Consider the following 24906-nt stretch of genomic DNA (forward strand, 5'->3'; position numbering starts at 1 on the left):
ATTCCCCTAGAATTGTTAGAATTCCAAGAGAGATTTTTAATAAAAATGCAATAGATGGGTTTGGCCAATAAATCTCTCTAAAAAATAAAATAAGAATATAAAGAAAGGACAAAAAAAAAAAAAACTCTGAATATGTTGACGAGAGCTTCTTTTCCTCACCAACTTTTACTTAGAGCACCCCAAAATGTAATCCATTGTCAATATCATGTGAATCGGGGTGTTTTGGTGTGGCAATAGAATTAGAATCTCTATGTTGATTTGTTCATTTGCTTATTCTTTCAAGGTTTGATGGAAGACAAATATCAAGGATACTCGAAGGAAAATGCTAGCCTCACTAACATGGCTATTGGGATGGTAGAGATTCTCAAGAAAAATGTATTCCTACGAAATATATATATTACCCTATCAGATTGAATCTAATTTCAAGGAAATTTGTGTTTCTCATTAAATCCTAGCCGTCGTATTGAGGGAGGGCCTCTCTCATAGGTCAAGCCTAGGAAAGTTCACTTGATTAACTGCCGCATTTGCTGTGTGGGCCAGGTGCATGTGGCCATGGATTAGTCCTGTCGGGTATGACTGGGAAAAACTGGATCAGGCCTGACCTATGGACTGTCTGATGAACCGGGGCCCGGTCCGCTATCAACGGGGATACCATGTCCAAAAAAGAAAAAAAAAAAAAAAAAAAAAAGCCTAGGAAAGTTCGATAAAAGATATTTTACAGCCAATTTTAATAAAGAATAATCTATTACCTATTATAAAAGAGATTTATTTCGTACGATTTTTTCTCTTGACGAAAATATCTTTATTTAAAATTAAATTCCTTTTACACAAGAAAAGAAAAATCTATAGTTATGTGCATATTCCACGTCAATTAAGCATGTTTGAATTTGAATTTCTTTGTTTTTTTCACTTTAGAATTACTCCTTAATATATATATGGGAGCGGTTCAGCAGCCCTAAAGTTTGTCAAACGTTGTGCCAAACATCGATACTAGTACTCTTTGTGGCGGTTGTGATCGATTGAAATCAACCAAAGGAGGTGGTGGAGGCTGACTAACAAGAGCCATTTGCGCCGGTCCACGTATGCCTAAGATGGAATGTAGATACATTTTTAGAGATTTTATATTGCCACACCAACTTTTCTTTATAACAAACCAATTAATCCATTAATTTATACTCTACGGATAGGGATAGTTTTTTTTCTCATTACAATTCGTTCTCAGCAATGATACTAAATTACTAATCGAGATATTGATGTTATTTAGTAAAGAAGAATTGTGATACACCATATCAAAATTCTAGATGGGTAGATTAAATAAACGTGGGATGTTTTGTATCATAATTCTTATTTACTAAATAACATCAATTTCCATTTGATATGTCTTCAATTAGAACTCATAGAAAAACTGATTTTGTGTATCCATCTAATGGTAAAAAATTATCATGAAAATTGATTGAATCATGAAGTGAGCTTTACTCAATCAACTATACATGGTTTTTAAAACCTGTACATCTATCATCTTGGACAAATCAAGTCTTTTAAACCAGTTTAGAATTAATTACTCTAAATACTTGTTATTTTTTAACTATTAGGTGAGATAAGAGGATGCTTAGATTACAAACATCCATTTAAATCATTAAAAAACTGATTATATCAAAAAATACTAAACCGACTTGACACGTCCGTGTTTTCATAGATTCGACCAATATTTTTAAGAGATAATTACAAAAATGTGACCAACTTTTGAAGAATTTTTCATTCCTACACACCATTCATTTTAACCCGAAAACATGTCTAGCGAGATCACACGTATTTTTTGAAAAGTGACAATCTCACTAAAAAGTAGCAGGATTGCTATCTTTTATCAGCGAGATCGTCACTTTAAAAAACATGCAATCTGCATATATGTTTCTGGAGATCTGCATTTATGTTTCTGGAATTAAAATGAATACTGCGTTTGAATGACCCGCAAAAGGTTAGTTGAGATGGTAAGGATGATTGGATTTGCTCCCTAGGTCACTCCTTCAAGTCTCTAATATGCCCCTCCACATAAAATGATATATTTAACTGTTCTTACATGCAGGTGGATGGTATGTGACGCCAGCCATAGCAGGAAAAAAATGTGTTTGAATGAGAATTTCTTCATATTCTGTTCACGAAATGGTAATTTTCCCTATTTTTAAACTATCAGATTAGTCATCTTGATATCTAATGATGTATGTGGAGGACCCACATTTTCTTTTTTGGTAGATCAAGATGACTCGCCGCATCGAGTTTGAAAACCATGTATCAATAGATATCATTATTTTTAAGTTAAAAAAAAAAAATGGGGCTTACCTTCGACAGCTATGGTCCTTGAGAGTAGTAGGATGTCAAGGGAAAAAAAGTACAACATGAAAGAGTTTCCGCACTTCAAAGCCCATAATGGCTTGTGTGTGTGTGTGTGTTTGTGTGTGTGTGAGAGAGAGAGAGAGAGAGACTTGTAGATTGTATAAGCTGATCAATTTCTACATTCATCCGATATCTTCAAAGCCTTTATATCCTTTGTTTTCAGCTTTGAGTATGTGTGGTTGGTTGGCCATAATTTGAAAGCAGAGTCGTGATAATATGATGCCCCCATTATAGAACCGTAGATCATTTGCCTTGGGATACAGAGAATCATAAATATTTTTCTTGTGTATCCTAAGCAAATTATCTACGGCTCTGTGATAGAGGTGTAGGGGGTGTTCGAGGGGAACGTCATATTATAAAGTTTCTTGAAAGAATAATGCTGGAGTGATGTCAAGCATTATTTTGACGAGGTCCTTATGTACCAATCGTAATTGGTCCCCACAACACAAGAGTCGTTATACTTTGTGATGTTTTAATTATTTAAGAGTGACCGTCTAGAGTGGTGTCCCATTCCTATTGCAAACTACGGGGTCTCGAAGGCACATTTTTATTAGAAATCAAACACATCGAACTGCCTACGATTAGAAAAATGTCTTCTGTTATTAAAAAAAAAAAATCATAATTCAATCCCAAAGCACAAAAAGTCGTTCTACGTTGTGATATTTCATTTATGTAAGAGTGCCATGTAGACTCAGAAGAGCCATATATTTGTCTTGATGTTTTTTAATTTATTTTTACAAAAACAGGTACACGAAGAGATTGTACTCAATTGACCTTTGTACCTTTTAAACGGCTTTGTTTTTGAGGAGGTTCGTAAGAATGATATAAAAGTAAAATAACGAAAGTGGCCATCTAATTATAATGAGTGCCATTTTTGGTTAATAGAAATAATATCTAAATGGATAAATATTGCTTTTGATAAATATCTAAAACACCTGTTTGGGCTGTTAATTTCGACTAAATACCTGCCCGTTTTTAACATCACTAACAATATACAAAAATTAATCTATAAAAATAATTTATTTGGAAAATTCAAGAGTTTCAACTTCAAATTAATTTTTGACAAGATTAAGAATTACAAAATGATTGAATCTTGTAGTTATAGAGAAATGGATCAGGTTCAAGAGCCAATAACATAACCAACGTGTTTAGTCCTATATGGACTAAAATTTTCGAAAAATTAACACATTCTGAAACTTCTAACCCCATCAAAAGTGATTTACAAATTAACTATAACAATTGATGATCCACAATTCTTCAACAAATAAATTGGGCTATAAGTTTCAGAATGGGCTGATTTTTTGTGAAGATGATCTTTGTACCATATTGATCATTCTTAGATCAACCTCACAAAAAATCAGCCCACTCCGAAACTTTTAACCCATATAAGACAAAACACATGGGTTAGTGGCTAAATTAACTCGTTAATTCATGCTAAACGTTTTCATATGATTAATGATTTGACAAACAATTTTTCGACAATGAAGATGTCTTAATGAGGATGACCCATTTAAAGGTTGGATTGTCTCCAACATGAGATTCATGGGCCTTATAGAAGAAATACACACATTGCAAAGCAACTTCGAAGTCGTTCCAGCCTACCCATCCCAAAAATAAATAATAAATAAATAAATAGCAATAACAAGTTTAAACCAACTCTAAACATGAACTTAGGGGGTTTTGGATCAAATGTAAAACCTCTACCTTTCCACAAAAATAAACTAGTTTAACTCAAATTCTCAATAAAGACTTGGATTTGACAACTATTTTGCCTTAAAGGCTTGGCCCATTCATTCCTTCCCAACTCTTTGTAGTTACGTGGCTTCTTCCACACACTGTCTAATATTTTTAAAGTGCAAAATATGTGAAAGCTGTACCGGTGATCATAGAATTACTTAACAGCTTGACAAAATCTCCGAGCAATCAAATGATGTACACTTTACAGATCCCACATAATTACTAACAAGATGTTATGACATAAAAGAACGTAGATAGATATAGTAAAAGCATATATAAACTAACTTTCAATAGCTTAAGATTCGACCCCAAATCTTTGGGATAAAGCTTTGCTGTTATTGTATTTATTAGCAAGATCGAATACAACAGCCCCATGGGTGAAACAGCAAATCTTTTTTCCATCTTCCCCCAATGTGTTCTGCACAGATGAGTGTTTTCTACCCAACCGTGATATTGGGAGGGGAAAAAATAGTACAAATTTTCTTCAAAAAGAATTGGTTTAAATGTTTTCCAACCTCAACAATGTGCCAAACTACACATTCTCTGTTGGGTTGTGAACGTGATCACTTACAAAAAAGAAGATAAAACAGGGCACGATGATTCTGATGCTTTAAGCTAAGCAGCAGCTGCCATTGGAACCGATCTGTAGCATGCCCTCTTGGCTGCACGGACAATATCCTCAACCTGCACAAGGCAACACACATATCAGAAAAAAACATGAAAAGAAAATGAGTTAGATTTTCACGACAGACTGAATTGGATATGCTTGATCTAACTAGGAAAATTCACAGAATGTCGTTGGTCCGATGCTTACAAAATAGAAACTGCACTGGCATTGAAGTGATACACATAAGTAGACAGCGACCAACTGTCTCTGGGTTCCACCCACAAGACTCAATTGGGCCAAATATCAACCTGACCAGATGAATGCAATGTAACATGTAACATATGGACTATCCCATCATATCTGACGGTCAATATTGGTGTGGAAGACCACCTGGGTAGAACCCCTTTGATGGATGGTTCCCAGAAACCTTGTATGTGCATTTTTCGTAAATAGCCATGTTATTTGTAGACCACTAGAGTTTACCCGTGCCATAGGAACGGGCATCCTCTTTAGGGTTAAGGGGGTAAAAGTGAAAAAATAATAAAGTTGGGAGGGTATTATTAAAAAACTTTAGGATTAAAGAGTTAGAAGAGGGAAAATAATAAAGTTGGAGAGGTAATTATTAAGAAAGGAGGAGAAGATGAAAGACAATAAAGTGAGTGAACGAGGTAAAAGAGGAAAGATAGTAATATTAATGAAGTGGGTTAATGGGGGAAAAGGGAAAAGACAATAAAGTGGGTTAACGGGGTAAAAGATGAAATACAGTAAAGTTAAAGGAGTATTATTGACAAAGGTGGGAGGAGAGGAAAGACAATAAAGTTGACGGGGAAGAGGGGGGGGGGGATGAAATAAAATGTGAAGTTGTGTGAATCCAACCCACTCATTTGTCTCAATCTTTATATCCTACGAAATTGTAGAATTGAGGTCCACCATTGTGTTTTATTACATAGACTAAAGTTTGTTTGTGCCTACGGCACGAGCATCCACTTTGGAGTTAAATGGGTAAAAGAGGAAAGATGGTAAAGTTAGAGGGGTATTATTGAAAAGGGGGGTAAAAGAGGAAAGATAGTAAAATTGGAGGGATATTATTAAAAAATTGTAGGGGGGGGAGAGAAAAGACAATAAAGAATAAAGTCGAAGGGGGCAAGAGGAAATGCAATGTAGTGTGGACCCCACTCCATTGTAGTTGATGTGGGACGTTTATCCCCCACAAAAATGTAGCAGAGTGGGACCCACCGTTGTGTTTTATTATATAGATTGATTGTAGTTTATATCATATTGAACATGTATTTTCAAATTCACCACACATCCGAAAGAAAATAGAGCTCCTAATTAGAAGAAAAAAATGTGAGAAAATAATTGACCTCAGGGACAGCCATTCTCTCAAGATTTGCAGCATAAGGCATGGGAACATCAGCTCCTGCAATCCTTTCCACAGGGGCGTCAAGATACCCAAAGCTTTCCTCGACAACTGATGCGCTGTTGAAAGCACCACACTTCCAAAATAACTAAGCCTAGAATAATAAATTTAGAAGAAACAAAAAGTAGTGTGTATCAGGAAAAAGAAAGCAAACCATATCTCGGCACCAACACCATGCTGAGGGAAGCCTTCTTCAACTGTAACCAATCTATTGGTTTTCCTAACAGAAGCATTGATTGTGGATCTATCTAATGGCCGAATCGAACGGAGGTTTATAACCTATATCAATAAAGAGTGGTCATTATTAATTTTCAGGAGTGAAAACATGAACTTTTTTTCCAGCCATGCAAAAGCCATACTGATAAACTGGGAATTTTTGTATCCTTTCCATTATGTGTCTACCTCAGCACGAATTCCTTCTTTTGAGAGAATCTCTGCAGCCTGGATACATGGATATTCATATTAGTTTCAAACAAAGATCACACAATGACACCATTCTAACAAAATACAGAAGACTTAAACTGAAGGACCTTTAAAAGACTTCAAAAAAACTCAGCCAGTCAAGGTGGATTCAGTAACACTGGTTTTATCATAAATGTAAAGGGAAAAAACCTTTATAACTCCAAATGAGGCAATAAAAGCCCAGGGGCTTTGGCATCTCAAAAGAGACCAGTCGAAGGCAACAAAGCCCAAGCTTCAGAAAATTAATATAAAATAAAAAAAAGGTACATTCAACTTCTGAGACCTGAATGAAGTCCTAAAAGAATTTACCCAAAATAGAAAGTAGAACCCATGCTTCAACCACTTACGGTCATCATCTAGTGAATAACCTTGAGGTGGTTCACTTAATCCTAGATCCTATGATGCTCGAAAAAGTCAAACCTGTGCCCATGCCTCAAAGTCTCTATCTCCTTGTGACACTATTACAACCATTTATGCTAGCTCAATTAAACTCATGTAGGACAACCTAGGTTTTACCAATTCTAGATCTATTCTACTTCAAGAAGAGTGAGGGAAAGATCAGTTAGGTGGTGATGAAGAAGAAAGACAAATTATAAAAAGGGTTTTAGGCTCAAAAGGTTTTATTTGTCATTGTGAAAGGTTTCACAAGGCCAATTGATTATATTTTAAAGGGTAATTACGAAATATTGCAATAATGTTAAAATTAATTGGGACAGGTTTTTGATAGATTATATATGCACTAGGGTAGGTTTGGGAAGTTTCTTGCGACCCAAGAAGGGCTTGGCTGGACTATTTTATGGTCCAAAGAATTAAAATAATAATAAAAAGATGACAGATTTACCTTGGAATTACACCAATGATTTCCATGGCATCACCAAGTTGAATACCCCAATATTCAAGCAAGAAAAAAACAGAATCTTTTGTAATTGTTTTATCCATTCATTTATTGTCTCCCTAAAATAATTTATTGCATTGTTTGAATAGAAAAGACCAGTTGCTAAAACCTAAAGGATATCTAACTTGACTCTACCTTATACTTGAAGTTAACTTTCCTATAATATAAACCTTCCAAAAATAGTAAAATTTATAATTTGAAAAAAAACTTCTACTAAACTTAAAATACCTAATAATAAACTTTTAAAATAACCTAAAATAAATTTAAAAAAATTATATCCTTAAAATTCATCCAATCCATTAATGAGCTACAAAACCTACTAAATAATGGTCCATGATCTCTGATGTCCCCATCACTAAGATAACATGCAAAATGGGTATTTCACCAAATTAATATAAAAGGCATTTATGGTATTTACAAATAGCCTTTTAACTGTTAAAAAAGAACAACTTAGTTATCAAAAATGCTTTTTATTGACTTTGTAAATAGTTTGGAACATGTACTCTCCCAATAAAATAAGATGATTTCATCACATGTTTTTGTAATTCACCCATAAAATAAGATTTTTATTACAAGTATAAAATCCTTTGAAAGCATCAACAACAAAAGTGACTTCGTCATTTAAAGAGAGGCAGTCAAACCAATTGAGACATTGCAAAAACCTTCTTTAAATTTTTAAACCTATAACCAATAACTCTTATGTAGCTGGGTAAGATATATATGGCCACTGAAATGCAAACACATGGCACATCATATTTGTAACTAATCCATTAGATAATATGTCTAAAATCATTCAGACCTTAGATCTTATACATCGGAACAAGAGTGGAAGGCAAACCTGGAGAGCATAACCAACCATCTTTGAAAAAGCTGTAATAGTCACATCCTTTCCTTCTCGCTCAATCTGTCAATAGTAAATGTGGGACAGGGAAAATAGCATTAACAGAGACCGTCCCAAATAATTGGTGCAAGGATTGGATGGTGATGGTGGTTAAATCTGCTTAGTAACTCTTTAAAATCTCCAGAAACCATACCTTAGCCTTCCCTATTGGAAGAGAGAAACTAGGATCAAGAGCTTCTGTAGAAATAGGGAAAGATTCACCATATCTGGAGCATAAGATTCACAATCAAGGTGCCAAAATCTACATTAATCAGGTCACACTGCAAGTTTCACATGTTGAGATTATAATGCAGGGACCTACTTACAGCAACTCATTTTCAAGGAAAACAACAGGATCAGGGTCCCTAATAGCAGCTTTTAGCAGACCACGAGCATCTTCCGATGAGTATGGGGTTAGCACTTTCAACCCAGGACAGGCACCAAACCATGCTGCATAACACTGTGTATGATCTTGAGGTGAGTATTTTATAATATTACTTTTTGTTTCAGAAATTACTTTTAGATAGAATTTAACTTAAATGGGTTCTGAATCTGAAGGCCAAGGTAGGAGTAATAAAACAGGTCTAATACAGAAGAACCCATGCCAAATCTTGAAAGTTGAAACTATGCTAAGAAGGAAAAGAGAGAAACAAACAGGATTCGTTCAGCCAAACCCAAATTTTTGGGAATTAAGGCTTCGATGAGGATGACTGGAAAAATCTAGAAGATCTACCAAGAGACAACACTTATCTAAGAGAAGGTTTCAGTGACAGAAAAAAAAAACGTGTACATACTAATAAAATGCCCTTACCTGGGAGTGTTGAGCACCAACCCCAGCAGCAGCACCATTTGGTCCTCTGAAAACAATTGGAACAGATATCTGACCAGCAGACATGTAGTTTGATTTCGCAGCAGAATTAATAATGTGATCAATAGCCTGCAAAAACATCCAAAATCAGTTCCAGCAGGAAATCAGTGAGAATACAAACAAACATTCGCTTAGAATTAAAAATATCACTCTAAGCCTTACTAATACATATTTAATTCACTTCTTTAATTAATAAAGCATACATCTTAGTGATAGAATATATACATTCGAATATTAGTAAAGCATGTATATCAATACCAAAAATTAGCTCAAACCACAGGCATAGTCCAGATATTATGTATAAGTAGAACAAGGTTTGCATGTCTGGGGTTAGTTTTTGTACATTGAAAACCGATATGTACCAGAGATGGTACGATACAAACCGAGACATGAGTCAAAACAAGCAAAGAGAGAGAAAAAAAAATATACAAAACCAAGACAAACCCCCAGCATATTGTACTTGTCAGGTAACGGGATAATTTAGAGCATGATTCGGAACATGGATCACTAGTTTCGATGACTTGTAATACGATGATCCAGGCACCTTTCTCATTTTTGGAGTGTAATCTAGGATCTAACCTATGACCTCATGGTTGCAGTGAAGTTGTCAATCAATTGAACTACGACATTGAGCCACAATTTTACATATTTTTCTTCCATTAACTTTTATCATATTGCCCTCCCTCTATCTTTAACACCCAAAAGCTTTTTCCATGTAACAGTCTAAAATTTTGTTTCCTATTATGGAAGCTAAATACTAATAGATTATAGAACTGAGGTAGGTTCTGATCTGAGTCTAAAATCACTTTTAATTTGCTCTATTTTTTTTATCAAAATAAAATTTTCCATTATCTAGCTTCTCTAACCAAACACTGTTATCACAGAAACCAATGTTTTTCTTTTCAAACATTAAGCACAACCTGAAAATTAACAGAATGATTCTATACATCATGTCCTGGACATTTTTGAGAACTCCAAATCAGTTCCTAAGATTTTACCAAAAAGGTTTTACGTTTCGATTACAATGAGGTTACATGGTCACATGTAAAGATAAGTATAGAAAAATAGCAATTCATGGAATTAAGGTTGTTAACAGTGTTAAGTGGGGCCTAGGCAACAACAAAAATTGTCCCTTTATTTTTATAGATTTATTAAAAATAATGTAAAAAATAAGAAATAGGAAAAAAATATATTGACAAATATCAATATTTGCAAGTCAATAATCAATTAAAACCCATGACCCAACAAGAAAACCTAACATTTGCAATTTAAAATCCATCACAGTGACAATTAAGAAAAATATGTAAATAGAGTATCTTTAATTTAGTTTTCATAGATATCAACTAAGTTAACAAAAATCCTCTACTCTGAAGTCAATAATGTCCTCATCCCTTCAATTAACTGGAGCATTGTCACCACCACCATCATCGTTGTTGTCATCTCCCTCCTCCACTTGAAAGGGAGCCCTAACTTTCAACTTTGAGAAGTCTTAGAAGTATAAATAATACAAAGATCTTTTTATAAAGCCCTCAAAGTTATGGTGAATATTTTAGACATCCCTATGTTTTAAAAAATCTAATAAAACATCCTAAACCATGGTCTTTTTAAAAAGAATAAAGAAAAACAGTTTTATTTATTTATTTATTTATAAAAATCCCACTTTAAACATTGGGTGCTTGAGTAGGCTAGGTGGCTGTTTCAGCGCCTAGGTTCTGCTTTTGACAACTATGCATGGAATCCATACTAATGAAACAAAAATCTAGAGAAAGATGCTTTAATATACAGTTTTATAAAACTTTAATTATTTTTTGGACTAAATGTTTCAAATGAGCATTAAAATATTACAACCACAATAGAAAAGAAATCTAACCTGCATGGAGAAGTTAAATGTCATAAACTCTAAAACAGGTCGAAGACCATAATAAGCAGCACCAACTCCAATTCCAGCGAAGCCAGCCTACAAAAGATGCGACAAATAAATGTTGTGAGGTGATAACTAGTTCTAAAAGAGAGAAAAAGTATCTCAATGCAAGTTCAAATATACCAACTGACAAAAGAAAAATGATTAAATAGATCAACCACGATGATTCCACAAAGGAACAACAAATCCATTAGATAGTTCAATCATCAGGAGCAACCTCTGTGATTGGAGTATCAAGAACCCTCTCAGGACCATACTTCTCTAAGAGGCCTTTAGAAATCTACACAAAATGCAGGTGAAGTGGACTTTCAGAGCAGTAGAAACAAAATATATCAATCGTCTCAAAGATGAAAAGAATTATGTTTCTATCTTATCAAGGAAGCCTAACCTTGTATGCTCCCTGGTATTCACCAACCTGCAATATGAAGAGAAAAAAATAAGAACAGAAAAAGAAAAAGAAAGCTGTTTGAAAAAATGTTTTTGTTCTTTGTCCTTTGTCCTTGTTACCTCCTCTCCCATCAAAAATACTTTTGGATCAGCAGACATTTCCTCGTCAAGTGCAGAGTTTAGAGCATCTCGCACTGTCATCTGGGAGAAAATTTATAAATTTTCATAATATAAGACCAAGCTGTTGTTACACAAAGTATGAATATACATCAGTGCCACTAAAACACTAAAAAATCTCGGGTCGAGAAACAAAGAGAAGGGTGACTAGATTAAGGTAAAATATGTCTCAACTCTCAACAACATCGTATGCTTTCCACTTGCATAGTTTCAAGTCCACCGTCAAATCCCAGGGCTCACTTCATTACTAATGCACCATAAATTTGATGAGAGAGATAGAGAGAAAGACTTCGACAAACAGATAGAAGACGGGTGGAACCAGGATTTTGGCTATATGGGGGCAATTAAGACCCTTAACAAAATTTAAAAAATATTGTGGAGGAAATAGCAGCGGATTTTTTTTTCTGCCATTGTTATCAGTCATAGAAGCATATAAATCCTTATGTTTGTTTTAAATTTCTTGTAGGGGGAAGTGCCCCCACTGTAAATCCATTCCTGATAGAAGCATTGCATTAGAATCACATTTTTATTCTTGAATTTCCTTATATAGCGAGAATTCAAAGTAAATATGGAAGGAAAAAAAAATTGACCATTCACATACTAGAAGAACTATAGAAGCCCAAAATCAACCAATGAGAGAATGAATTATTTATAGAGAAGTATCAAGTATGTAACAATGGATATGAGTATTACTAACTACACTTTGATGGAACAATTAGCTTTTGTGCCACTCTAAATCAAAATCCAAGTATAAGAGCAATCAGCTACAATTGATCAGCAGAACTTCCTTGCACATTTACAATGAGTCAAACGAGCCCCCTATATTGGAATGATCAAATGACGATTCCACCTCCGGTGTGTGCAATTATCACAGTATTCCCTTCAAAACCCAAATTTGTAATTGTCCCAAAGCAGGGTATTACCCTAGTAACAAATTGCAGAGTTGGTAATTATTTGGAGGAGGTTCAATTCAATTAATTTGGGTAAATTCGTGAAAAATGCTTGAGTAATTCAGAGAATGTACTACTGATTTTTTTGGGGGTTTCTTATCAAAACCCATCATTTTTAACCTCTCCAAAAATCCCATCTTGTTCTTGAAATTTGAATCTTGAAGAAAATAAAATTTTGAAGCTGAAGTGCAAATATGTTACCGTATTCTATGACTAATCGATACATCGCCAATTAATTCGTTGATTCATCGATTTAGTCAGCAAGGCCCTTATTCGGAAAATTTTGTGACTATGGGTATTACACCTTGGGTGCACCAAGTAAATTAAACAAAAAAAAAAGCTCAAACAGAATGATAATATTGAGATTGAAATCAGTTACATCGCTAAGCTCTAGATAGCGATCCAATATGACCATCTAATTCCATATAATAAGATATAATGCATTACTAATAATAAAAATAAAACTAAATGAAATCTATTATTCATGGAGTAAATTAGAATCCAGAAAAAGAAAAAGAAACAAAATTTAACAGAATTCAGAAAGACCTCTTTAGTGGCGGTTGCGTAACTTCTTGATGCAGACACCGCAGGTCGCATCCTCTGCAAAGACTGCCCTAGAATCTGATATAAAATACAGAATGTTCTTTAATCAAACCAAACTATTAATCGAAATTAAAATTACACAAAACCAAAATCAATTAATTACAGAAACGTTAGGTCTTACCGAAGCAGTAATGCTTCCGCTACCAATTTTCTGTCTTATAATCCCCCACATCTTTCCTTCTTTCACTTGAGATAGCCCTAATCGATCAAAAACAAAATTATTTGTACCTGAAATTTCACAATCCGAAAACAATGATGAAATATCAGCATCAAGAGCTCTGATCTATCGTTTCCATTTTCTATTAACCTATAATTCAACGAAAGAACGAAGATTAAACAGAGAAGACATAAAAAATCACTAATGAGCAATGTTAGATTTCATTCAAATCAAATCAAAGAGAAAAAAAAGAGCAGAAGAAATCAGGGAGAAATTAAAATGTTTGAATCAGCCATGGAAACAGATCTAAGAGATCAAAACGAGAAACTAACCGATTAGGAGAATCCACCTGTTTAGCTCTCTTAAGATCGAAATCGATCTCTCTTATTATGTGGAGAGAGAGAGAGAGAGAGATTAATTGTCGTCAAGTTGAAGTGTTTTTTGTTGAATGTCTCGGAGAGGAATGCACGTGTTGGGAGGGTAGGTAGGAATGTAGGATTTTATAAGCAATTTTTATTTTTTATTTTTGAAAATTAAAATGGGTAAGTAAGTCTATCTTCATCAATATGACCGTTGAGATGCTACGGAGTCCAAACATAATGTATCGCTAGGAAGAAGTTATCCATCCCTAGACGATACAAAATGATCTCTAGGAAATTTGTCCTCGAATCCTACCAGTCATGTTGTTGATGGAGAGGCTTAAAACGTTCGGTTTATAGTGCCAATTTGTGTGGGTCACTAAAAAACGTACAAATCTAATAAGAGCGTGCTACACGTGCTAGCAAAATCATACCTACCCACCGTCTCATAATCATAGATCATTTGCTTTGAGGGGGTGCAACTTGGTTCAGGTTGATTCGGTTTAGAGTAAAATCATAATCAAATCGACAAAAGTTAGTTCTATTATATGGGAACAAGAATCATACCGATTTGATCTAGAACTAAACCAACTCAAATCGACCTTAATTTGGTTTGATTCCATGGGTTGTAAAAAATAAAAAAAAATAAAAAAAATTCTTACATAAATTTATCAATAAAATTATGTAAACACATGAATTATGAAAAATTAAAAATCCAAAAAACAAAAAAAAATTATGAGACCACATAAATATTAGATTAATTAAAATTTTTTTTTTTTGAGTTTCTAAGAATTATCAAAAAAATTAAAATTTTTTTCCAAAATTACAAAACCCATCTCAAAACCAAATGAGTTCCATGAGGTAACCTGTAGTCGTATGCCCCGCAGAGAGAGAGAGAGAGAGAGAGAGAGAGATCCCGACCGCTGGAGTTGAGAGGCAGCGCAGCCCGCAACCACACCTCACCTGCAAGAAACAACAGAGAGAGAGAGTAGAGGAGGGAACGATGAAAGAGGGAAAAGTAGTTTAGGGTTTTAAAAAGAAAAACAATTATATTTTATTTAAAATTAGTTGTTGATTTGATTTTCGGTTTAGTTCGATTTTTTATTAAGTCTAAATCAAGAATCAAACCGAATTCATCGGTTCTTCATTTTTTAAACCCGAACCGAACTGTTAATTAGTCTAAACCGAACCAAACCAATCCAAAATATATTATTTGGTTTGATTCTCGGTTTGAACCGAATTAACTTACACCCCTAGTACATACCAAAAGGATTTATGATTCTGCATATCTCAAGGCAAATGATCTAATGATTATGTGGTAGGAGAGTAGGGGGATGTCATATTGTGTAATGATTTTCTAACACCCTCATCACAAAATCGTAGATCAATTGCCTTGGGATACATACAAATATATTTATAATTATATGTATCTTGAGGGGATCAATTGATTCTATGCTGATACATGTGTTGGGGGGGGGGGGGGGGGGCTATTGAGGCTCTCCATCAAACTCATGGTTGGGATGCTAGTGATTTCCAAGAAAACATATCCCTAGGAAGAAGCATATTAATCCTTAGAGGATCTTTACCTATCCTAGGAAAATCTATGATTTTCCTCTTTATCTTGACTGTCGATTTGATGGAGAGCCTCAACGGTGGATCTGTACTTATCCTACCATCTACCATCTACATTATAAAATATATTATTTCATCTACTCACCCCCATATGCATATTGTATGTTATTTTTTATTTTTTTATTTTGTGCTAACCGAGTGTCCGGGCCTGCTATCACGCACCACGACTAATCTCGGGGAGAACTACCACAACAACTCACTGTCATGATCCCCCAGTTAAATCATGAGAAAATCCAAGAGGGAAATCAAACCTGTGACGTGCGCCTAACTCACACTTCACGTGCTCGTCCTTACCACTTAGGCAACCCATGGGTGGGTTACGTTATTAAATACTAGTAGGTGACATAATTAGGATTAAGAGTGTGGGGGATCAGGATCTTGGTTTACGAAAGGCACTTAATGATTGAGAGATCTTGGAGGTGGCTATTCTTTTACATTAGGTATCAGGGACTTTGAATGACCTAGCAAAGGAAGATGGAAGGACTTGGGTTGGTGGAAGGGAGGGGATTTTCACGGTTAGTAATTTCTATAAGGAGAGGGTTCTATGGACTAGTCATGTGTCGTGCCTTAAGAAACAATGAATCATTGAATCATTTAATGCTCCATTATTTTATAACAAGAGAAGTTTGGTCTTACTTTCTTCAGTTGTTTGGAGTGAAAGGGTGTATATCTTCATCTTGAAAATTGACCTCAGTTGGGATTTCCTTTCCTTAATTGTAAGTGTATTCTTTGGAGTTTGATGCTGTTTGCGATTGTTTGAGAAATTTGGAAAGGACGTAAATGGAGAATCTTTGAAGACAATGAATGCTTGATAGAGGTTATTATTAATTTGATCTTGTATTTATTGTATTTTTGGAGCAAATCTTTCAAGAAAAGTAGAGGGGTTTTCTTTGAAGATTATATTTTTAGATGGGATGTTGTTTGTAATTTGGTGTCGGATGCTTAGATATTTTTTTCTTGGACTAGTAGCGGAAAGGTATGCCTCTTATTATCTTGCACTCTTTTGTCGGTTATCTCAACTGACTCTCTTATAATAATAAAAAAATTATTAGGATTTATGCATGATTAACTTTTATATATATATATATATATATATATATATATATATATATATATATAAATTCTTTAATATTTTCAAATAAATAATCGAATTTTACATCATATTTTCTCATTAAATATATTATAAAAGTTTTTCCTTTAAAGTGATTTTGAAACTACTTTAATTTAGCTAGTTTTTAAAATTACAAAAAATATATTTATATTGTGTTATCTTCAAAATCACTTTAGTTAATATTTTAAATTAAAGGATAATATGAATATAATTTAAAATTTTATTTTAATCATTCAGACCCTTGAAACTACTTTCATTAATGGATGAAAGTATGGATAATGAAGACCGAATTCTAGGTTATTTTTCAAGAAAGATTCGACACATCTTTTTTTTTTCAAGATACTACTACCCATAAGGGTCAAAATAAAAGTCAGTCGTTATGATTCAACAAGGGTTGTATAGTTTATAAATTCTGCAACAAAGACTAGAACGTGTTTTTCATTTTTTTTTTTCAACATTCGGTGTACAATTCAAGATTCAAGTTCTAAACTTGATTTTAATTCAAACCAAGAAACATATCAACTTGAATGGAGCAACTAAGGATATAACATTCTATAGTATAAAGTTTGGTTCCAAAAGACCAAAGAGGTTGACACCAAATTGATACAATGTGCTGCAAGACCCACTTCAGTTGCACAACTTATTTATCATATAACAAGCAATTAAGCGTATTGCTTCTTTGGCCTAGCTACTAAGGCATCATCTTCTCAATCTCTTAGTTGTGAAAATATTTTACCCACGTATGACAGCCCAATTTCACAAGGCCTCATGACTTCGTAACCATAGTCACCAAAGTCATTGATTTTTTAAGAAGTTGTGATTAAATTGTGATTTTAAAGATTGGTGGTTAACTCATGACTTTGTGAAAAAAAATCGCTATTTAAAAAAAAAAAAGCGTGATTTAATCGTCCACTTTTTAAAGGGTTTTTTCACAGATCATTTATTTTTATAGTTTAAAATAGGATTTGATGATATAAATGATAATACCACTTCGTTGAAAAAATTACATTGTCCTAACACTATTTCATTTTTTTTTTCCGATTTTTTTCAACCTTTTCCCTAGCCAACTATTCCCAAACCCCAACTTGGTGACTACGCTCGTAACACTAACTATCACTTTCAACATCCTATCTTTGTGTCACAAGCTTATAATGCTTCTAGCTTGCTATTTATAGCTCTTCTTAGTCTAATTATTCTAGGGAATTTAAGTACAACATGGCATAATGAGTGGATTATATAAAATAAGAGTTCTTGTATGACATGTAACGACGATACTTCTTCATTGTTAATGCTACTTTATTTTAATGTTTTTTCCTTAAACTTATGGTGCATGTACTCTTCAAATTCCTTGAGGTAACATGCCAATGGGTATGGCCTATTTGTACCAAACTTCTTTTCTTTTTGTTCGAAAACATCAACACCAACAAGATCTTTTGTCGAAGATTTAGGGGAATGGAATTCAGGGTATAGCCTAATTGCTAAACATTATCTCAAAGATTTATGGTTGACTAAAACGAATCCTGATCTGTCATGACATTCTATCGAAGACCATATCTTCCATTACAATGTGTCTTCAAAATTTTCCACACTACCTTGAACCATGTCAATTTTAGTCTTCCTCTCATTCCTTTAGCGCCTTCTTTAAGTACTAATAAGTTTTAAAAAAAATTGAGAACAAATAGTAAAAGGAATGTAATAATAAAATCATATAAATATTAAAAAGAACGTAATAATAAAACTACCCTTAGATAATTTTTCTTGGGCTAGTTGCGGAGAGGTATGCCTCTTCTCATCTTGCACTCTTTTGTCGGTTATCTCAACTGACTCTTTTATAATAATACAAAAATTATTAGGATTTATGCATGATTAACTTTATATATATATAAATACTTTAATATTTTCAAATAAATAATCGAATATTACATCATATTTTCTCATTTAATATATTATAAAAGCTTTTCTTTTAATTTAACATATTAACTAAAGGGATTTCGAAGATAACACAATATAAATATAATTTTTGTAATTTTAAAAAACTAGCTAAGTTAAAGTAGTTTCAAGGGTCATATGGTATTATAATTTTACATGGTAAGAGACATTTGTAATTTAAATGGTTCGTGTATGGATAATGAAGACCGAATTCTAGGTTATTTTTCAAGAAAGATTCAACACAGCTTTTTTTTTTTCAAGATAATACTACCCATAAGGGCCAAAATTAAAGTAAGTCGTTATGATTCAACGAGGGTTGTATAGTTTATAAATTCTGCAACAAAGACTAGAACGTGTTTTTTCAATTTTTTTTTTTCAACATTCCCCTTCCTTTTGGGGGTGTACAATTCAAGATTCAAGTTCAAAACTTGATTTTAATTCAAACCAAGAAACATATCAACTTGAATGGTGCAACAAAGGATATAACATTCTATAGTATAAAGTCCGGTTCCAAAAGACCAAAGAGGTTGACACCACATTGACACAATGTGCTGCAAGACCCGCTTCTGGTACACAACTTATTTTTCATATAACAAGCAATTAACTGTATAGCTTCTTTGGCCTAGCTACCAAGGGATCATCTTCCCAATCTCTTAGTTGTGAAAATTTTTTACCCATGTATGACAGCCCAATTTCACAAGGCCTCATGACTTCATAACCATAGTCATCAAAGTCATTGATTTTTTCAAAAAGTTGTAATTTTAAAGATTGGTGGTTAACTCACGACTTTGTGAAAAAAATCGCTATTTAAAAAAAAAAAGAGTTTTTTCACAGATCATTTATTTTTATAGTCTAAAATAGGATTTGATGATATAAATGATAACACCACTTCGTCAAAAAAATTACATTGACCTAACACTATTTCATTTTTTTTCCGATTTTTTTCAACCTTTTCCCTAGCCGACTATTCCCAAACCCCGACTTGGTGACTATGCTCGTAACACTAACTATCACTTTCAACATCCTTTCTTTGTGTCACAAGCTTATAATGCTTCTAGCTTGCTATTTATAGTTCTTCTTAGTCTAATTATTCTAGGGAATTTAAGTACAACATGGCATAATGAGTGGATTATATAAAATAAGAATTCATGTATGACATGTAACGACGATACTTCTTCATTGCTAATGGTACTTTATTTTAATGTTTTTTCCTTAAACTTATGGTGCATGTACTCTTCAAATTCCTTGAGGTAACATGCCAAGGCAACAAGAATGAGATTCAATGGGTATTGCCTATTTGTACCGAACTTCTTTCCTTTTTGTTTGAAAACATCAACACCAATAAGATCTTTTGTCAAAGATTTAGGGAAATGGAATTCAATGGGTACAGCCTAATTGCTAAGCATTAACCCAAAGATTTATGGTTGACTAAAATGAATCGTGTTCTGCCATGACATTCTATCAAAGACCATATCTTCCATTACAATGTGTTTTCAAATTTTTCCACACCACCTTGATCCATGCCAATTTTGGCCTTCCTCTCATCCCTTTAGAGCCTTCTTTAAGTACTAATAAGCTTTAAAAAAAATAAAAATTGAGAACAAATAGTAAAAGGAATGTAATAATAAAATCATATAAATATTAAAAAGAATGTAATAATAAAACTACCCTTAGGTGATAGCATGGAAACCACCTTATCGTGGGTATCATCACCCTTCGGTTGACACTAATCCCATGGTCGCACGTACCGCTCCTCAGAAAGTCCTACGTGCAAATGGTTGAGTCGAGGGTCAACTGAATCCTCAAGGGTGGCCCCAAAGAATTCATAGCTTCGTTGGGTTTCAAACATTGGACCTACCCTCTACTATTCCAAAACTTCTAACCCATATATTCAAAAATGTCTAGCACAATGTTTGGTTTTATATTCGTAAGACAAGAATTCACCAAATTTAACTTCTAATCTTACTAAAGCCAACAATTTTGAAAAGAGTGACGACAAAGTAAAGCAAAGATGTCATCTTTGTTGGATATGTGATTTGAATCAGTCAAGACCAAGCATGTCCACCTCAACTCAATGGTGTCAAATATTTGGATGATCTTAAACCAAATGAAGAGACATCCACAAAGTATTTCCTTCATTCTCTTAATCATTTCTGTTTCATGAAACAGACGTCGAGTTGTTACGTCGAGTTGTTAAGCGAACCCATTATTTCTCCTTCAAATATGTAGACTGTAGAGTTCCAATGAAACTCTTCGATCACAAATGCCCCTTTACATGAACAAACTACCCAGAAAGTCAAAAATGTATAAACCTAACAGCAGTTCAACAACTATCTTCAAGAGGCAGAAGGGTATCAAGGGGGACCTTTTCTATATATATTACGGGTAACCAGAGTAAAAATAAAGAAGAAAAATGAACACAAGATTTATGTGGTACGACATAATTGCCTACGGCCACGGAGGAGAGGGAGAAAAGATTCATTATCAACGATATAAAAATTAGAGATTCTGACCTCTGGCACAAGGAGCCTCACAGAAAAGGTGCCCCTTGATATCATTTTGCCTTTTGAAGTCCAAGTCCAATAAGAATACTACTAGACATCTCACAAAAGTTTAGCCAACCCCAAATCTTTAAAATAAGGCTCTATTGTTGTTGCACAAACAGATGAGTGAAATTAGGGATTGGCTTCCAGGTATTAGCACTCACCAATTTACTAAATTGTCACCTTCCACACCTAACGCGGCAATGGCCAGGGCCCGATTCACAGTGGGGGCAATTGCCCCCACAAGAATTTATGAAACTTGATGGAGCTACTTAAAAATAAATTTTTTACCCCTGCGTAATTTTTTAAAATTTTACGGAGTTATTCATAAATTAATTTTTTCTTTTACCCCCCCCCCCCCCCCCCAAAAGTGTGAAGGACTTACTTATAAATTAAAAATATTCAAGATCATCAAGAAATTTGTCCCCCTCACAAATTGTTTGTAAATTTTGAAGGACTTAATAGGCATCGTTGCTTGCTCATTTAACCTCGATGTTATTTATTGAGGGATAAAAAACTTCGCTGAAAATTCAAAACTGGGACGTATTACAACATGCATGAAGCTTTGGGCCCTAAATGTGGTATCTACGTGGAAGAGGACAGCTGAAATTGTTTTTTGGCTTGATTAGTTGCTCATTTGGGTTAGTTCTTGAATCATGTTTTCCTTTTTGTTTTCGGGTCAATTTATTAAAATATCGTTCATAAAATTGTTTGGTTTTTAATCGACACAATGCAAACCAGACTTTATATTTCTGTTCGTAAGTGTACAGATTTTGGATGGTAGGTGTTACTACAATAGACAATGAGAAAATAATTTCATTATAACATCTTCCACAACTATGCATTATTCGAAAGCTTATTTCTCATCTCTTTGAGGCCCAGTATTTGTTGCACAAACTAGATATTTTTCTTCATTGATGAACATGATCATTTGTCCATAAAAATTGTCTTATCGTTGGAGGCTGTGATGCCATGGTTTGGGGGAAATGATGTTGGGATCAACTGAGTCCGTAACTTAGATTTTATGTTTTATGATAATTAGGCACTTTTTGATTAATATTTTCATAAGCAAGCACAAGGAAAGAGAGAATTAGAAACGATTACAAACGGGAAAATGTAGGAGTAACTCCAATAGATGATAAATTAAGAGAAAGTTGTCTGAGATGATAAAGGCATATAAATTACTTGGCTTTGGCCAGAGTGGAACGAAGGAACATGAATTTGTTTAGTCGACCCAAGTCTTTGAAGTAAGGCTTTATTTATGTTGTTGTTGTACAAACAAATAGGTGAAAGTAGGGATTGGCTTCCACGTTTTAGCACTCACCAATTTACAAAGTTGTCGCTTTCCACACACAACGAGTTTATGGCATCCTTGCGTGCATGCTTAACTTCGATATTATTTCTTGAGGGATAAAAAACTTCAAGTTGTTTATAGTGAGAATTTGCTGTTAAGGAATGGGGGGTGTTAAGTTGTTAAATCAATGGCAAACTGCCACAAATTAGCTAAAGTGTATAACTATTTGTTAGACAGAACAATCGAGGAGAAAAACATATCGCAACATGCATGAAGCTTTGGGCCTTGACTGCTATTTTTTAGTGGATTTGTGGCAGCTTGACGTAGGTTTAGCAACTTAACACCCTTCATTGTTAACAACAAATCCTTATTATGTTTTTTGAGGGGTCATGCTAGCTGATATGAAGGTGGATTTGTGAATTCTGACAATCCCCCTACTTTCTTCACAAAAATTAAAATCAAAATAGAGGATAAAAGAAGAAAAATAAGAATGGTAAATTCCTATATAATTAGAAATTTTTTTGGTATTCTGAAACGTTGCTAATGTTGACAAAATCATCACGTAATATTGGCAATTTGATAACGTTTTGTCAACATTACGTGGTAGTTGTGTGAATACATGTAACACTTTCGATGTTTTTGAAAACTTCAATAATTATTTAAAAATTTACTCAAAAAAATAGGAAGGAACTCTGAATATGTTAATTTATTATTATTAAATATTCTTTGGGGGGACAATAGGGTAAGATTGAATATGTAACATCACAATGCAATACAAATAGCATGGATACAAGATACTTTACAAATGGAATTACTATAAGAACTTTAGCCAATTTTAGTGAAATATTTTTTGTTCCACTTCTTATTTAGAGGTTAAATTAAGAAAGCTCCTTAATTAATACATGAATGTTTATACATAAATATATTTATTGTGTAAAAGACTAACATGTCCTTATCTTTTTTACTAAAAGACAAAACGAGGAAGGATATTACATTGAAAAGAAAAAGTGTTGGACAATGCTAACGTCCCCATGAAGTCTTGGACATAAGCATTCCCCCATGTACATATATCTATATATCTATATATATATATATATTGATGAGGCATCAATCAAGGGTTAGGCGATGGTCGCCCTCTTAGAGGCGGTGGTGGAGAACGAAAAATTGCCCTTAATGGTGGTGGTGTTGGCGGTCTTGGTGGAGGTTGACTATCAGGATCTACCTGCATTAGTACTCGAATGCCTGTACATAGTAACACTTTGTTTATAAGAACTCATGACATAAAGCAGAGACTTTTTTAATTAGAGAGCTTAATTATACTGCCACATCAACTTTTTCATAGAGCTTGGATTGAGCTTTTACTAAATCAAATATGGTTTTAAAGACCAGTATATCATCTTGCACAAGTCACATGGTCTAAATTAATTTAGAATTAACTACTAATTATTTTTTAATTATAAGGTGAGTTAAGTGAGTGCTTAGATTACAAAAATTTAAATCATTAAAAAACTTATTATATCAAAAATTTAAGACATGTTTCTCACTCTTCAGCATCTCCAAATAATAGGTTTAGGTTGTGTGTATAAGAGAGAGATGATCACTACCGTCGATGTGTCATACTACCAAATTGTATGTCCCCAATCATTTTAGAGATATGAATATTTATTTCTTTGGGATAAGCAATTAGGTATTGTGGGTCAATAGATCAGTTTTGGATCAAATTGTTGTCAAACTAGTACGGAGTAATAAGAAATTTAGTAGATTTGGATCTGGATACAATTTCGATATAATTATAAAATTTATAAATTTATTTAAATTAAAATAATTTTTTTTTATTTTTTAATATATATATTTAGTGTAATTATATATTTATTAAGGTATTTTGATCATTTTACCAGAATACAGTAGAATCCAGTAGCTGTATCAAACAATAATTACTAAATTATGGCAAACAATACAACACTTTTTACAAGATTCTATCAAATAAGTTTTTTAGTGCTTTAACTTTTTACAGTTATTTCTAACAGTTGCTTTTTACAGTAGAATCTGACAGCAAAAATTGATAGTGTTATCAAACGGGTCCTAAATAATTATTAATGGGTTGTTGATCATTCACATTTCAAAATGTCTGCACCTACAACACAAGACTTCTCTTTTTTATATTTCTAAACATATTAGATCTCTTTAATAAGTTTGGGAGTCCAAGTTAAAACCAATTGACAATGAGTAGAGAGGCTCAGGAGCTTATTAGGCAATGAAGGTTCAATGTGGGACTAAACTCAACATGCCCCTACACGTGTGGGCAGGAATGGGTTAAACCATGTGGAGTTGTGAACTAGATGACATCGTGGAGAGAAAAAACCTGCTCTGATACCATGATAAGTTGGGGGGGGGGGTCCAACTCAAAACCAATTGGCTACGAGTAGAGAGGCCCAAGAGCTTATAAGGAGAGAGACAAAGCCATGAGTGTCTGATAAGTTTGGGGGTCCAACTCAAAATCAATTGGTAATGAGTGGAGAGGCTCAAGAGCTTTTAAGGAGAGAGACAAGGCAATGAGTGTCCGATGTGGGACTAAAGTCAACA

At 33.8% G+C, this 24906-nt stretch overlaps 2 protein-coding genes across 4 annotated transcripts in view; one reads left to right on the top strand and one right to left on the bottom strand.

Moving 5' to 3' along the window:
• LOC147405366 (Protein kinase superfamily protein) overlaps positions 1-21856 on the top strand; it is a 48779-nt gene extending 26923 nt beyond the window's left edge. Inside the window, exon 8 of the transcript XR_015175908.1 lies at positions 21814-21856. The gene's annotated coding sequence lies outside the window, so the exon portion shown is untranslated. The remainder of the gene's footprint in view (positions 1-21813) is intronic.
• Positions 4386-13943, bottom strand: LOC147405368 (pyruvate dehydrogenase E1 component subunit beta-1, mitochondrial-like). Of its 3 annotated transcripts, none has more exons than XM_086433122.1 (15): positions 13788-13943; positions 13420-13526; positions 13242-13316; positions 11689-11769; positions 11570-11596; positions 11399-11461; positions 11131-11217; positions 9204-9329; positions 8719-8852; positions 8547-8619; positions 8351-8416; positions 6558-6596; positions 6310-6434; positions 6100-6214; positions 4386-4812 (listed from the first exon to the last, which is right to left on the bottom strand). In XM_086433122.1, the coding sequence occupies exons 2-15, from the start codon at positions 13468-13470 to the stop codon at positions 4744-4746; spliced, it is 1131 nt and encodes a 376-aa protein (XP_086289248.1). In that variant the 5' UTR covers positions 13471-13526; positions 13788-13943; the 3' UTR covers positions 4386-4743. The 3 variants fall into 3 exon arrangements, with proteins under 3 accessions (XP_086289248.1, XP_086289250.1, XP_086289249.1); XM_086433124.1 differs by having other exon boundaries at positions 13805-13935; XM_086433123.1 differs by having other exon boundaries at positions 13420-13605; positions 13788-13931.
• Positions 21857-24906: the final 3050 nt, after the last annotated feature.

This window comes from Akebia trifoliata, chromosome 3 (genome assembly GCF_017979445.1).
Source record: "Akebia trifoliata isolate Shusen 1 chromosome 3, ASM1797944v1, whole genome shotgun sequence".
Taxonomy (NCBI): domain Eukaryota; kingdom Viridiplantae; phylum Streptophyta; class Magnoliopsida; order Ranunculales; family Lardizabalaceae; genus Akebia; species Akebia trifoliata.